The following is a 16,589-nucleotide window of genomic DNA, read 5'->3' on the forward strand; positions in this document are numbered from 1 at the left end:
ACATTTGTTCACTTCCTGCTTTCTTAATTTAGTTCAAGGTTTTTTTGATTGTTTTTCAATTTATTTTATCATTTTTAATTTTTTTTTAATTTTATATATTTTTTAATTAAAAAAAATGTTTTTAAATTATTATTTTTTTTTATTTAAAAAATATTTTTTGTCACGTACCGAAGTACAAGGTGATATGAGCATCCAATGACATAATGGTTACCATAGTAAGTGTCAATATAGTGATATATATAGCACATCATGACTGGTTCAAGACTCTTCATCCTTGTATTTAGCAAACATCAACTGCTTGTATTGTTTCTTGAATTGGCTCATCGTTGTGCATTGTTTGAGTTCCTTACTCAATCCATTCCATAGTTTGATTCCACATACTGAAATACTATGGCTTTTTAACATAGTCCTAACATATAATGATGAGGAAACTCAAATATATCAAACCTAATGTTGTCTCGTTCGTTGAATAAGTTGGTTATTCAAGGTGTGCAAGGTAGACCTCCAGACTCTGTAAATAAGACTTCTTTTTTGCACTTTAGTCAGTAAAGTACTTTGCTGAATGAAAGCAAAGAAAGTGTCCATCTGGGGATGAGTCGTATAATGCAGTATAATATGTAAGCAGTATAATGCATAAGCGGCAATGCTGAACTGAACAGAGACATTCACTGAGAGACAAAGAGAGATGTTAAATAGAGGATTCCAATGACTTAAAGTTAAAAGTTCTGCAGAGTGACGGATCATGACTCACTTGAGGGAACGTCTGGCTAACAATTAAGTGATAAGTGGACAGCATTAATTCATATAATTAGACATGGCAGGAGGCATAGCTGGCACTCTGGGAAAAAAAAAATTGCAGCAAGTTAATTTAGATTAAAACAAAACATTATTTTTTCCCCCTCTGAGGTCAGCTGTGATTTGACAACTCTGAAAGCTGCAATTTAAGCGCACGCTGATCCTCATCAAGATAGCGCTCGCAGAAACGCAGACGTCACGATGAAACAGCTGTAAATCCCCGACTGAGGTCAGCTTCAAACACGGCGCTCTGCCTCACAAACACAGAGTTTTAATCTCCTCAATCCCCTCTGCTCCATATCGAGGTATTATGCAAGCTAACCTGGGGTCACATAATTAAGATGAGAGAGATAAGCTTGCTCTGTCGGATCCGAAAATGTTCCCGCGGGTATGCGGAGGTCCCCGCTGTGATGGCCCGGGCTAATCCCTCCCCGCTACATCAACACGAGTTGTCCCGTCGCGGGGGAGACAACAAAATCTGCAGGGCGTGCTGCTTCTGTTGTCCTAAACAGCGCAATTGGAGACGGATCAGGTCGTATCCGACAAACACTTCCTGTCTTTCTGCTTGCCACACCAGCTGTTGCTAGCATTGAACTCCGGGGAAGCATAAAAATAATTTACTCGCATTAAAGCTCACAAATCACAAACTTCCTCTTGTGGTGTAATCCTTTAGATATGCTTTGTGTGTGTGTGGGGGGGGACTCACATGTTGTACAAAACACACCAGCCGCAGTGAGGGTCCCCGGAACTCAGACACTCGGCACAGGTACCGTACTGCTCACAGGCCTCGACGGGGACTTGGGCCACCTACAATAGAAAGATGAAAGTCAAATGTTTGAACCTGAAAGTCTTTACTATGTCGCAAGCAATGAGGGTTCAGTGTGGCTGTGACTATGTCTTTAAAATTGTCCTTCTTTTGTTGCCTTACTTAATTCGTAATGTAAGCTTTAACATTGAAACAATCACATGACCAGGAAATGTTTTTGTTTTTTCTGTGTTCCACAAAAACAAGCATTCTCATTTGCACACTTAACTGACCAAACCATTTTCTATACCGCTTATCCTCACAAGGGTTGCGGGTATGCTGGAGCCTATCCCAGCTGTCTTCGGTCAAGAGGCGGGGTACACCCTGGACTGGTCGCCAGCCAATCACAGGGCACATATAGACAAACAACCATTCACACTCACATTCATACCTATGGACAATTTGGAGTCGCCAATTAACCTAGCATGTTTTTGGAATGGGGTGGCACGGCGGATGAGTGGTTAGTGCGCAGACCTCACAGGGTTCGATTCCACCCTCGGCCATCTCTGTGTGGAGTTTGCATGTTCTCCCCGTTGCATGCGTGGGTTTTCTCCGGGTACTCCGGTTTCCTCCCACATTCCAAAAACATGCTAGGTTAATTAGCCACTCCAAATTGTCCATAGGTATGAATGTGAGTGTGAATGGTTGTTTGTCTATATGTGCCCTGTGATTGGCCGGCCACCAGTCCAGGATGTACCCCGCCTCTCGCCCGAAGACAGCTGGGATAGGCTCCAGTACCCGCGCGACCCTCGTGAGGAAAAAAGCAGTAGAAAATGAATGAATGAATGTTTTTGGAATGTGGGAGGAAACCGAAGTACAACAAAATCAGTTTATTTTTAAAAATATTTTTGAACATTTTTGAAATTAGTTCATGCCTGATCTACTGATCCCAATGACCTGGTGTTTGTTCAATAACTTATCATAACTTGGAAATAGGCTGCACGGTGAGCAAGTGGTTAGCGCGCAGGCCTCACAGCTAGGAGACGCAAGTTCAATTCCACCCTCAGCTATCCTTGTGAGGAGTTTGCATGTTCTCCCCGGTTTCCTCCCACATTCCAAAAACATGCTAGGTTAATTGGTAAATTTAGGTAAATTGTCCATAGGTATGAATGTGAGTGTGAATGGTTGTTTGTCTATATGTGCCCTGTGATTGGCTGGCCACCAGTCCATTGTGTACCCCGCCTCTCGCTCATAGACAGCTGGGATAGGCTCCAGCACCCCTACGACCCTCGTGAGGATAAGCGGTAGAAAATGAATGCATGAATGAACTTGGAAATATGTGGTTCTTCCCACTGTGGGGACAAATCCATCACATCATATGCCCCAAATACATAATACACACTGTAAAAATACATATGTATGAAGGAAGCACGGTTAGTTCCGTGTTGAAATCAGAATCAGAGAGCATGCCTCTACCAAAGTTGAACAATAATAATAAACATGTCTTCCTGCTTGGTTTTGTTTGGAAAATCGGCAGGATGGTCAATGTTTTTCCTGTTGATGGCGGTAATGAGTTGGTTACTTCCTCAATTGGACATGATGCAAGCAGACTGTAACATCTAAAAGTGAAAATAAATGACTGCATACTTCATGATCCATGCCGGAATTCAATTTAATATTTAAAATAAAAAAAGTAAATACGAGTATGTCACGTAATTCCAAATTTGGCCCTGCTAAGTTGTTATATGAACATATGATCAATGTTAGCTTTGCACCACACACCTCTGTGTGATGCTGTTCAAGAGCAAGTGCCCTGCATACAAAACTAGCTCGGAGTCGCTGTCTGCAACTGGTTATTTATTTTTTTTTTATTTTATACTTTGTTATTGCTCTCTGGCTGGATGTGTGATGCAAGCAATTTCCTGATGTAGCAATCACAAATGAGTGGATTAGAGTGTCTCCGGTGCACTAATAGCATAAGTGGGTGCTCTCTCAGGTCTGTGTTGGCAAAATGGATTAACAACCACACATACCCCCTCCCCCCCATACACACAGAATAACTTTCTGTGTTTTTTTTTTTTTTCTCAAAAGTTCACAACCCATTTGGTTCATTCCATTAGCAAAATGAGTTTGTCCTGTGGGAGGGGCTGAGGGCTTTAAATCCCAATCCGATGATCGGAATAAGTCATGAATTGTTTGGCTTTTGTAAAAACGAAACAATTCCTCATCTATGTTTTGTACAAACCACATGTGCAGGTCTTTTTTTATTATTATTTTTTTTTTTACGTATCGAAAAGGAATTTTAATGTATGCACACAGTTCAGTTGTAAATGTGGCAATTGTTGAAAAATTGTTATTTTCATGTAAAACAACATTTTTTTTGTATTGTTTATGTTGTGGCAAAATATAAATGCCTACATTTGTTTCAAAGTGAAAGTTCATTCATTCATTCATTTTCTACCGCTTATCCTTACGAGGGTCGCGGGGGGTGCTGGAGCCTATCCCAGCTGTCTTCGGGCGAGAGGCGGGGTACACCCTGGACTGGTGGCCAGCCAATCACAGGGCACATATAGACAAACAACCATTCACACTCACATTCAAAGTGAAAGTTTTTTTTTCTCCCTTTCTTTGTTGAGATACTTTGTTGATGTTCTACTTCTGATTACTCAATAATGGAAAAAGGTAGAAAAACAAACTATTTTTTGATGACTGTCTTTTGGTATATTCCATGTCTGTATAGCCCGAGAACACATGAAAAATCCGTTAAAGTCATGTCTGATACAGTACCGAGCATCACACAATCAGTGCGTGTCAAAAGCAGAGTGTGCACATGTGCAGGTCTGATTAAAAGTTGATTTATTTTCCAAGGCACAGAAACAGCGGAATCCACGCCAGACAAGGCCAAGGTTTTATTTTCACAAGATCCGGAAAGCAGCATGTGGATCAGTTGCAATCTCATTTTTTGTCAAGTTGATTTTTATGGTGTGCCGGGTGTTTTGCTTCACAATAACCTTTTTCATTTCCTTTCTGGACGCGCTGGTGACAATTGAGACTGACACAAAAACCTGAGGCTGAGGCAACACATAAAAATGAGTGCCTGCATGCTCTGCAGTCTGAGTGCAGGTCTAAAATATCAGCTTCAGAAAAAAAAATAATGTGTTTTTCTTTGATTCAGAAAGTGGATTTTATATTTCGCTACCATTACCGAATGGCGGCTGTCACCTTCCAAAGCCAATCCACGTTAAAAATCCCGACTTCTCCAGTGTCTCATTGCCAAGGTCGTGTCAAGTCAAGAACAAGAATCCCTTGCTCAGGGTTAGGAAAACATTGTGGCTTGGGTTTAAGTTACTATGCAGGCTGCTATTGGTTGCCATGACTACGGTACAATAAAAAGCAGCCTTGACTCGCCATTGCAAATGTGAATCTTGCAGCATGCAGACTGGCAAACATGCGCCTGTAGCAATGTCTTATGTTATGTTGATGGAAGCTGACTTCCTGTTCTGCTCTTAATTCGGTACTTTAGTACGGCATTTGGGGGTTATAGGACTTTATAGAAGAGGAATGTAGACATTTTTTGTGGAGGACAAATCAAGAAATGTTCTGAAATGAAAACCAGATTCTCATTGTCCATGTATATATAGAATAGATTAGGCTTTTATTGCAGTTGCATTGTTGGACACAGCCAAATAGTGGGGGTGCTGTTTATGAACTAGACAGATAAAATGACATTGGTTTTGGTCATGTAGTGGAAGGTCGTGTTGACAAAGCCCTTCCCGCAGATTTTTCCTCAGATACCGTGCCCGCGCCGCCTCTGCCTTGTTCATGTCGCCTCGTGGTGAAATACAGGCAAAGATAAGCTACATGTATTTCACAAATAAACAATACAAAAAATAAAACAAATACTGCAATATGCGATACCAGTGACAGAAAAAGTGCCAAAACACTGTGTGTGATTCCGAGTGATTCTTCCTGTGACATGATGATGTACAGTATTCCTTACTATCTCCTCGCATAACTAGCATTTGTATCGCTCCTGCAACTGTATCTGTCGCTATAGTACACATGAACCTATGTGCTTGAACCTATCCCAGCTGTCTTCTGGTTAGAGGCGGGGTACACCCTGGACTGGTTGCCAGCCAATCACAGGGCACATATACTAGACAAACAACCATTCACACTCACACTCATACCTATGGACAATTTGGAGTCGCCAATTAACCTAGCATGTTTTTGGAATGTGGGAGGAAACCGGGGTACCCGGAGAAAACCCACGCATGCACGGGGAGAACATGTAAACTCCACACAGAGATGGCCGAGGGTGGAATTGAACTCGGGTCTCCTAGCTGTGAGGCCCTCACATTATATTCAATGCAAATTAAATATTTACAATCTGATGGTGCACGGCGATCGAGTGGTTAGCGCGCAGACCTCACAGCAAGGACACCCGAATTCAATCCCACCCTCTGCCATCTCTGTGTGGAGTTTGCATGTTCTCCCCGTGCATGCGTGGGTTTTCTCCGGGTACTCCGGTTTCCTCCCACATTCCAAAAACATGCTAGGTTAATTGGCGACTCCAAATTGTCCATAGGTATGAATGTGAGTGTGAATGGTTGTTTGTCTATATGTGCCCTGTGATTGGCTGGCGACCAGTATAGTGCCTGAAGACAGCTGGGATAGGCTCCAGCAACCCCGCGACTGTCGCAAGGATAAGCGGTAGAAAATGAATGAATGAATGAATCCGATGGTGAAACATTCCAGACATTGGGCAAACCAAGCTTGTTGGTGAGGAAGGCTAGACCATCTGAATTCACCAGGTTGATTGGCAGCTGGAGCAGACCGGGTAGGCTGAATTCAAACACAGCCTCTGTCTCCTTTCTGCTCCATTCCAGGCGCAGTCAGAATTTTGAGAACCTTGGCATTGATTCTGTACAGAACTGCGTCATGTGACACTGCCATCCGCTTTAGACTTCATTTTATTGACGGTGGCTCGGGTTTCATCCTAACATCTCCTCATATGGAACATGATCTAGTGCTGCCTTCACCCCAGTTTCCAAACTAGCCATTCATCTTGCCAATCGCTCCATTACCAGCTCCACCTTCAGTGGACACGCCCCCCTCCCCGACCAAATGGACATCATTGCAATCGAACCGTGAAGCCCAAAAAAAGAAGGTGCTGATTAATGGCGCTTTGCTTTTCTGCCTCCGTGTTTAAAGTGTCGGCATGAACGCACGAAGAAGAGGACACACTGCCCGACTTCGACAGGAAGATGGATGTCACATCAAGCACCGACTTCACATTGAGAGATTGCCCTGGAAAAGCCCTGCAGCAGTTTCCTGCCTCCTGTAAGGTTTTCGAGATCTAGCCGTCATTTCACAGAACGCCAAGTGACACCCGGCAAGGTTATTGGTTGCTTCTTTCGCGCCATGATCAGCAGGCTCGAGGCGTGTAGTGATAAGATGAAGTGCTGTGACGTTGTTGTTTTTTTTTTTTTTTTTGTCCCAAAATGATGTTTTCTTGGGGATGTAGACGCACAGGCTCACTCCCAAACAGACCAACTGTCTCTCCTCACTCTCCATCATCATGCTAACACTCGGCAGGAGATGGAGATGCTCATTGTTATTCCACAAGGGTCGGGCTGAGCTCAGTCAAATCTGCCTGTGCTTCCATCCTCATTCGACTTCATGCTTGTATTGTTTGGCTCGCAGGAATCCACAAATCTCTCATCTGTGGGATCTGCTGGAAAATCAAGCAGTGAGGCGCTCTCCCTGGGGATTCCGTAAAAGAGTAGCCAGGAGGGGGGGAAATGGGAATGCTGATCAAGAAAGCGGGAATGTTGACTGAACTCTTGTTGGCTGCAAAGTCAAAGATGTTCTAATATTAACAAAAAAAAAAAAAAAGGTCCGTCCAAAACCGGCTTCGCTTATTGTGAGTCAGTGGCGGCGCCGCATTGGCTGTCTCCTCCAAGGAAGCGTTGGTCTCTCCTTGAATGACCGCCATTCATCAATAAGTTATGTCTTGTCTCTTCCAGTCTATCACACAGAGCGTGGAGCTGCCTTTCAGTAGACGGAACCCGACACAATACCCCACTCTCCACGCAACGTCGTTCTCCTCAACTTGATGCCTCTAAAAGCTACTCAAGGAGGGTTCTTCCAGCACAGTTAGAAGCTTTTTTACAGCTGCAATGGAACCTTATCCCGTTTCACAGCGCCATTTTGCCACCAAATAATCACTTCATGGCAGTGGAGAAGTGATTACCGCTGCTCGCTCTTATCTACAGTGAGTGCAGGGAATATCCAATGTCCGACAACAACAAACGGGCTGTGTGATGGCAGGCCAAGCGGCGAAAAGTCAAAGGTTGTTCTATTAGAGGTGTGTGTGTATGTGTGTGTGAGTGCGCTGCGTACAAAAAATGCAAGCACTCTTAGTTGATCCGCATGGATAAGTAATTAGAACAGCGGCACATCCTTCTACTCACAGCCTGCATCTTTAACAATTCCTTCTGCACGATGTGCTTCGATACTAAATAAATTACTTCAATTTGTGTTTTTTTTCTTCATACTGATTGCCAGACAAGTTTTGGAGTACACGCATCCGTGATGGAGGCCATAGTTTAAAGCAAAAACCCAAAACGGATGTCGCGTTATCATTCCTGAATTCCTCATCTTTAACTGCGTTTAAATGGAATGTAAAGGAACTGTGAGGTAACTAAGCACCGCTTTGCTCATAGCGGGTACTTCCTGTCACGTCCAAAGGATGCGATAGTTGTCGCTTGCAGTTGTGGTGTGCTCGAGTACACGGTTTGAGGTAACTTGAGCTGGTGGGGTGTCTAATTTTACACTTAACGGCTCATTCAATTTCAAGTAGACTCCTTAAAAGCATGTGTTTGTCAGGGACGTGGGGGCTCAAGATGAATGATTTCCAGATGTTTTATTCTATCTGCTATGTACAACCCCCACCCCCGCAGCCTATGATTTCTTGTGCCATGGAAAGCATTCCCTCACCTGATTGTCGGACATGACGTAGAGCGAGTTCTTGTCCAGGGAGAATGCCATGTCCCGCAGGATGGGGCTGTTGTCCTTGACTACAGTCACCGTCTCATACAACACTCCATCTTGTGAACCATCGACTCGAATCTGGAGAGACACACAAACAGAGGAGTGTGTTCAGAAAGCAATCCGTCAAGGCTTAAACCTTTGTCACTATGATCTAGGATCTCCATACTTGCATATGTAGAGGATGCTTTATTCTCTTATAAAACAGTCAGCACTCTTTGCTTGAGTGATCGATTCTTGAAGATTCATAATCAAAAGCCAACCTGATGATTGTTAGTTTTGATCTTGCGTATATGCATGGTTCTTCAAACTGCATAAATGGTATGTTGTTGAATCCAATGGCTTTGGTTGGCGTCCACATTAGTGTGGTTTTCGCTTCATTCATTAAATCCCAGCCATTTTCCAAAAGACGTTCCTCTCGGTAATGGCCGTTTTTGATAATTTTCACCTACTTTTCTGGGGAAATATGGACATGGTATATACCAAATGAAAGATTAGACTATTTTTTTTCACATTTGCAATTGAAGCACGTATTTCCATTCATTCATTCATCATTTTCTACCGCTTATCCTCATGAGGGTCGCGGGGGTGCTGGAGCCAATCACAGGGCACATATAGACAAACAACCATTCACACTCACATTCATACCTATGGACAATTTGGAGTCGCCAATTAACCTAGCATGTTTTTGGAATGTGGGAGGAAACCGGAGTACCCGGAGAAAACCCACACATGCACGAGGAGAACATGCAAACTCCACACAGAGATGACCGAGGGTGGCATTCAACTCGGGTCTCCTAGCTGTGAAGCCTACGTGCTAACCACTCGATCACCGTGCAGCCCCATAAATGACATATACAGTAAATACATATTTGGGAGCAAGCAGTCATTTTTATGCTAAGTGGTAAAATTTTCCTTCAATGTTCAACCTTGTGCACGCTACACAGCTCCATGCATGCAGTAGAGCCCTACGTTATATGGGAAAGCTGATCTCTGATAAAATTCATTTCTGATACCTTGTGGCCATGCAAATGCGTGCACACACACAGTTCCGTTCCAAATGTGAAAATCATTCATGTTATTGTTGCAGCTAACACTATATTTATCTGGCAGATTAACACAATGCCTCGCTAGTCAGGTGTGTCACCGTCACTCACAGACGGGAGCAAACGAAACAGTGCCCTGCATTTAAATGACTGGACTTCCTGTGTGTATATCTGTGGCTTCTGCCAGTCTTTCTTTTGTGGTGGCTTGGCTCAGCTGCTGGAGTGGTCTCCCAAATGGAATTTTGGTGGTTTGATTAGCCTCACCCCACCCCCCCCCCCCCCCTCCCTTCCCTCAATACTGTCAAAATGTCCTTGAGGAAGCTAGCGTTGATGCTGCATGACTGGTAGTGTTTTTTTTTTTAAAAAATAGCTCGATAGCCATCAATCTTCTCTTGGAAAATAGTTTCTGACCATCTGTCCATTTTTTTACGAGTATGCTGGTGAGATTACCGTATTTTCCGGACTATAAATCACCCTTTTTTTCATAGGTTGGCTGTTCCTGTGACTTATACTCCAGAGTGACTTATAAATGAAAAAAGTATTTATGTTACATAAACACTGGACACCTTTTCTGTTCATGTTTATTTTTTGTGTAGCTGAATAAGCATTGTGTTAGCATATCTTACACCTATTCAGCCTGTTCTCTATTCTTTTATTGTTAGAACTTGCCTTCCAAGAGGACGTAATGTCTGTTTTGGTCAAGTAGTTTGGAAAATAAATTACGCACAAAAAATGCGACTTATGTATGTTTTTTTCTACATAATTATGCATTTTTGGCCTTATGTGACTTATACTCCAGTGCGACTTATGTATGTTTTTTCTACCTAATTATGCATTTTTGGCCTTGTGCGACTTATACTCCAGTGCAACTTATGTATATTTTTTTTCTACCGAATTATGCATTTTTGGCCTTGTGCTACTTATACTCCAGTGCAACTTATGTATTTTTTTTCTACCTAATTATGCATTTTTGGCCTTGTGTGACTTATACTCCAGTGCAACTTATGTATTTTTTTCTACCTATTTATGCATTTTTGGCCTTGTGCGACTTATACTCCAGTGCGACTTATGTATGTTTTTTTCTACCTAATTATGCATTTTTGGCCTTGTGCGACTTGTACTCCAGTGCGACTTATGTATGTTTTTTTTCTACCTAATTATGCATTTTTGGCCTTGTCAACTTATACTCCAGTGCGACTTATGTATGTTTTTTTTCTACCTAATTATGCATTTTTGGCCTTGTCAACTTATACTCCAGAGCGACTTATAGTCCAGAAAATACGGTAATTTGTACACAACACTGTATACATATAACTGTCTTTAATCACTGACCATGCAAACATTGCAACCTTACACGAAGCCCCTTTTGTCCTCATCTTAGTGTGCTAAGTTCAGGATGAAACGGTCGTTTTTACTACTTTGCACAGCACAATCGGGACTTTACAAATTGACTGTAATTTCAAAGAGAAGGGCATATAAACAAAAAATGAATTCAGTGACGAGCGTGCATTCTAATGATGCCATCCACTTGTCAGGCATGTTCTGTATGTATGACTTGGAATTGACTTTTACTCTTTTGGGACTCATTAAATGCAAACAGGGAGAGCAGATGCCCACCAATGTGGAATTTTCCATTGGCGATGTGTGTAATTGGACTGAAAACAAATTAAATGTGGCTGTCTGGCTAATAAGTGGTTTATTGATCGGGAGTTGTCAACGTTAAGAAGTTCAAGCTAAATTCTTTGTAGGCTCTTGATTATTGTATTTTCATCCATGCACCCGTTTTCTATGCCGCTTATCATCACTAGGGTCGTAGGGACAGTAAATTATACATTCAATATTACAAAGTTCAAAATAAAAACTAAAAAAAAAAAGATTTAATGCTTATGCACAAATGATGTGACTTGCATCCTAATTTTGGGAGGAATTAAGCTCAGTCAATGCAACAAAGAAAGTGATTAGATATGCATTCCCATGTTGAAGCCTTATTTAAATTCCAGCGAGATTGGATCATTAACCATTTGATGCAATTACTGTGAAGCATAATTAATTTCACAGTCGTTCTAATTACAGCCAATACAAAAGGACTGAACGATGACAATTGTGGAGGTGTTGTGTAGCGTCTGCCATGTGATTATGTCAGTCCTCCCAGCATGCATCTGGACTGGAGAGACAGCGCCGCCCAAATCAAGCCTTTGAACGCTTGCCAGCTTAGCTCGCACACGTTGGCAGCGCAGCGGCAAACTCTAAATGGGGACAGTCAATCAATACAAGCTGATTACATGATTGGATCCCCTAGGCTGCAAAACTTCATCAATCAATCAGGGCGCCACCTTCCAGGCAGACGCTTCGCCAAGAAGTAGATAAACGTGATTGTGTGGCTGGGATTTCGTTTATGTCACAAAAGGCAACAAAGGGGCGAGGCGCCACCAAAACGTGCAGTGACATTATTCCCCTTATCATAAAAGATTCTCGCTACATCAACCCTAATAATTATTTCACATTCTTGCCAAACCTCTACTTCCTTTCACTCGCCTTCTATTCTCTTCCATTCCCATTATCATTCCCAAATCACAATCCCACACAGATACAGCATCTCTTCATATTACATTTTCCCACATTTGTATTTCAGAAATAGCATAGACAGAATGACAAGCTGGAAATTCAAGGCTCTTATGACTCGGAAATTTGTATTTTTTTTTTTTCCAGTAGACACAGACTCACCATGAGCACTGTGTTTGCGTTTTATTAGATTAAAAAGTCATTTGTTATCATTTAGAAAAAGAGCTGACCAGGCAGAGGCCCTCTGGGACCACTGGTGGTCCCAAGCCGATCCTTAAGCCCCAAGGCTCCCTAATGGGAGGTAGGCGGGTTTAATTTGTTTTATAATGAGCACACTTGTAGGGAGCGACGCACAAAAACACAGGCACCATGCAAACAAAGACACTTGGTTTTCTATGCTGCTCTGATGAGGTTGGTACATACTGTATATGTACAGTATATACACTATAATATTTACCACCTTCTGCATGTATGATGGATTTTTTTTTCAATATGTTTAAAGTCTTATTTTTTATTTTATCTTCAAGGAAAACTATACTTTTGGGGGAATTTTGCCTATCATCTACAACCCTTAGCTCATTAATGCATGTAATTTACACACCTATTCCGCCAAAAAAGCCAGCTATTAAAACACCTCCAACAATGTTTGATGGTTTTATATACATGCTGTGACCATGTAATATTTTGCCAAATTTTGGTCATTCTTTTGCATATCCTGAGCGCATTGATTTCCCACAGCAACATGAAAATGGACACTACACCTCGCCTTAACTTTTCAAAACTGAAAAATAGGTTTGGCCGATATTTTTTTTATATATTGGAATATTGGTATAGATTTTTCCAATGATAAGAAAATGACATATACCGGTATAAATGATAAATGTGAACAAGCAGAGCTGATAACAGCACGCTTGATCTAAGCAGGTTGAAATAGCAATAAATGCAAGTGAAAGTTGCCTCAATCTCGTCTTCCAGAGCGCAAATGGAAGCTAACAAGGGTTAGCTTAGTTTAGCACGCTCATGTGGTTACATGTGACAAAATCATGCAAATTCCAGTGCTTCGAGAGTGGATGTACTGTTATACAGTTATTATATTATTATTTCTAGAATAATAATTATTATTATACTATAATTTATATTTATATAAATGTAATTTATATTATATATTTATTAATTTGTTATATAAAATTGTTATTTTTTCTGAGAAACCAGTGCAGTTTTATTTAACTTAAATACTTTTCTGTTAATCGTATTGTATGTACAGTAATGTTTGTTTTCTTTTACCCACACAAAGATGAAACCCCAAAATCACTTCCTGTACATCTCTCACTCAGGTCCCCGAAGGGAACACATTTAGAGCAACACACACAAGTTTTGTTTATGTCTTAAATGGCTGTTTTACTGTTATTATGTCTACTATATACTATAGAAAGTTGTAAGCAGGTTTTCTATGCTCTAATATAGAAATAAGGAATCCTATTTCACTGAAATTCATTTATCACGGTCATAGAATAAACGATAAATGCAATAAACGAGGGACTACTCTATTTCTGTGACCATTATTTTTTTTCCTCAGAACATAATGTATTCAGCCTTTTTGTGTTTCACTGTATGTTGCGAAAAGGATCAGCGGCTACACGCAAGCAGCATCCTCGGATTCAAACATTGCAACCTTAGTGGCTCAGTTCACGTGATGCAAGAATAAAACTGACTCACGGTTAATTCAACACAACCTGAGCAGAACTTCTCACCCTATCCTCTCTTCCCAGACTCTCTGCTGAAAATAATATATATTTAACCCAATAATAACCTAATAACCTTTCTGCAGGACCTGCAGTAGATATAAACAGCCGCGATTAGCATGGCTTCCACAAACAAAATAAGCAACCTGAGCCTTACGCAAACACCCCGGACTCTGCCCCCGTCTTAGCACCGTATCTTAAGAGCTCGCTTGGTCTCTCTCAGCCAAAGAAAATACCTAAAAAAAACCTCTCCAGACTACTCAGATGTCACTTGGCTTTAGCCCGGTGAACTCTGTTGAAAAACCGCCAGACTTCACAAAGCAAGCCTCTCGTCTACATGTGGGATTGATTGTGAGACTAATTTACCTCTTGTGATTTTATTTAGGGGCAGCGGACATGTATATAGACCAAAGATGATGATTACTATGTTTATCTGGCAAAGGCTGTTCAATCTAAAAAAGTGTGTCCATATGTAGCTCTGTGAGCTCTAAATACAGTTGACAAACGAGACATATGGATGATGACCCAGGAGGCAGGAGCACTCTGTCAAACCAATCATTCCCAATCTGCCTCGTTAACAATGTTCTGTCAGCCCCAGAAGGCCCGTCTGTCCAGAGTGGACCCAAAAGGGGAGATATGCTTTTCCTGCAACACTTTTGTCTCTAAATTCAAAGGAAAGCAAAATTTGTTCTCAATCAGAAATCACTCCACACTCTTTATTGCTCTCTGGTTCTACCATATCTTACTTATTGTGTGGAAATATGGGCTAATAACTACAAAAGCAATCTTCACTCGCTAAATGTACTGCAAAAAAGGTCAGTAAGGATAATTCATAAAGCCGCCTACAGAGAACATACTAACTCCTTATTTCTAAAATCACAAATACTTCAACTTGCTGATATAGTTCATCTTCAAACAGCTAAAATAATGCATAAGGCTAAAAATAACCAATTACCTAAAAATGTCATCCAATACTTCTCTACAAGAGAGGAGAAATATGATCTCAGGGAAGAAGTACATTTGAAACACTTATATGCTAGGACTATGTTAAAAAGCCATAGCATTTCAGTATGTGGAATCAAACTGGAATGGATTGAGTAAGGAACTCAAACAATGCACAACGATGAGCCAATTCAAGAAACAATACAAGCAGTTGATGTTTGCTAAATACAAGGATGAAGAGTCTTGAACCAGTCATGATGTGCTATATATATCACTATATTGACACTTACTATGGTACCCATTATGTCATTGGATGCTCATATCACCTCGTACTTCTGTATGAGGTACATTATCTTAAAAAAGTTTTTGGAAAGCAGGAAGTGAACAAATGTAACAGTTACTGATTATAAAAGTGTCAGATGGAGGGGTAGGATTTAATAAGCTTTGCTTCTTCCTACTCCTTTTGGACATGTGGAACTGTGAACTGATTATGTGATGCATTCAATTGTAATCTGATGCATGTTCAAATGAAATAAAACCATTACCATTACCAAATTCAATTCTTTCCACATAAATGCACAATAATAGAGTAAATCACAGTATATTCATATAGTACTTTCCAAAAGAAATACTTCCTAACCTCACATTTGGTATTATTTACTGATGTGAACAACACGCCATCCAAAACCAGACAATAGATCACTGAGACGTTTCATCGGTGAGGTCATATACGACTGTGGTGTGTAATTTTAAAGAAAGCGGTTGTTCAATTTGGTGTTCTGACAGCTGGAATTATGTGCTGAGCCTTTTGTGGTTCATGTTACAACCTTTTTTGGCAGCAGCACTCCCGGATTAGCTAAGCAAAGCTGGGAGCTGATTGCCTTGTTTGACTGTACGTTCACACAGGAAGCAGCGAGCATGTCACTCTCCTGCCAACAAAATCCGACGTCCAAGGCCGGCAAAGAAATGGGCCAATAGTTCCACAAATTCCTCCAAAAAAAAAAACAACTCCCAAACAACGGCCATCTTTAATCATCTGAATGACATGTTGTTAGTGCTAAAGGTAATTTATATTGCTGTTGCTGCTGTTGTTATTACTTCCATCATGGTATTATTTTTCATTGCTATATGGTTTCTTAAATGGCCGCACGGTGGGCTAGTGGTTAGCGCATTGGCCTAACAGTCAGGAGATTGTGGATTTATAGCTCCTTGAGAATATCTTTGTGTGGAGTTTGCATATTCTGCATCAATTCTCGCTTCCTGCCACATCCCCATGAAAATGCAGTCTAGGTTCATTGGAGACCTGTGATTGGCTGACAACCAGTCCAGATTTACCCCGCCTCTCGCCCACATGTGGGATCAACCCCAGCATACCTCCGACCCGAGTCAGTAAAAGTGAGGATATTTGGCTGATGATACAGGAGATACAATCATTTCTATTCACTCTTTAACGTTACAGTCCACTTGCATCAGGGCCGGGATGGCCAATCATATCCAGCAGATGGAGCTGCATCTAAGTACTTATTACTTACAGTACTTACAGTATTTATTTCAGACATGTGTACTATGTTACATTAATGTATCACATATACACTTATACAATATCTATATGTATATATACTTACATATTTATACACACATATACATATATATAGTATATATATATGCAGCATACATACACATATACATACATACATATATATG

General features: G+C 41.1%; 1 protein-coding gene across 2 annotated transcripts in view; it reads right to left on the reverse strand.

Moving 5' to 3' along the window:
* LOC131105943 (plexin-A2-like) overlaps nucleotides 1-16,589 on the reverse strand; it is a 91,314-nt gene that overhangs the window by 42,397 nt on the left and 32,328 nt on the right. For both annotated transcript variants that reach the window (XM_058054500.2, XM_078798643.1), the window contains 2 exons: nucleotides 8,543-8,674; nucleotides 1,502-1,602 (listed from right to left, as the gene is read on the reverse strand). In XM_058054500.2, coding sequence (XP_057910483.2) covers nucleotides 1,502-1,602; nucleotides 8,543-8,674 — 233 coding nt within the window. The remainder of the gene's footprint in view (nucleotides 1-1,501; nucleotides 1,603-8,542; nucleotides 8,675-16,589) is intronic.

This window comes from Doryrhamphus excisus, linkage group LG18, assembly GCF_037039965.1.
Source record: "Doryrhamphus excisus strain RoL-2023G ecotype Guam linkage group LG18, RoL_Dexc_Guam_v1.1, whole genome shotgun sequence".
NCBI lineage: Eukaryota > Metazoa > Chordata > Actinopteri > Syngnathiformes > Syngnathidae > Doryrhamphus > Doryrhamphus excisus.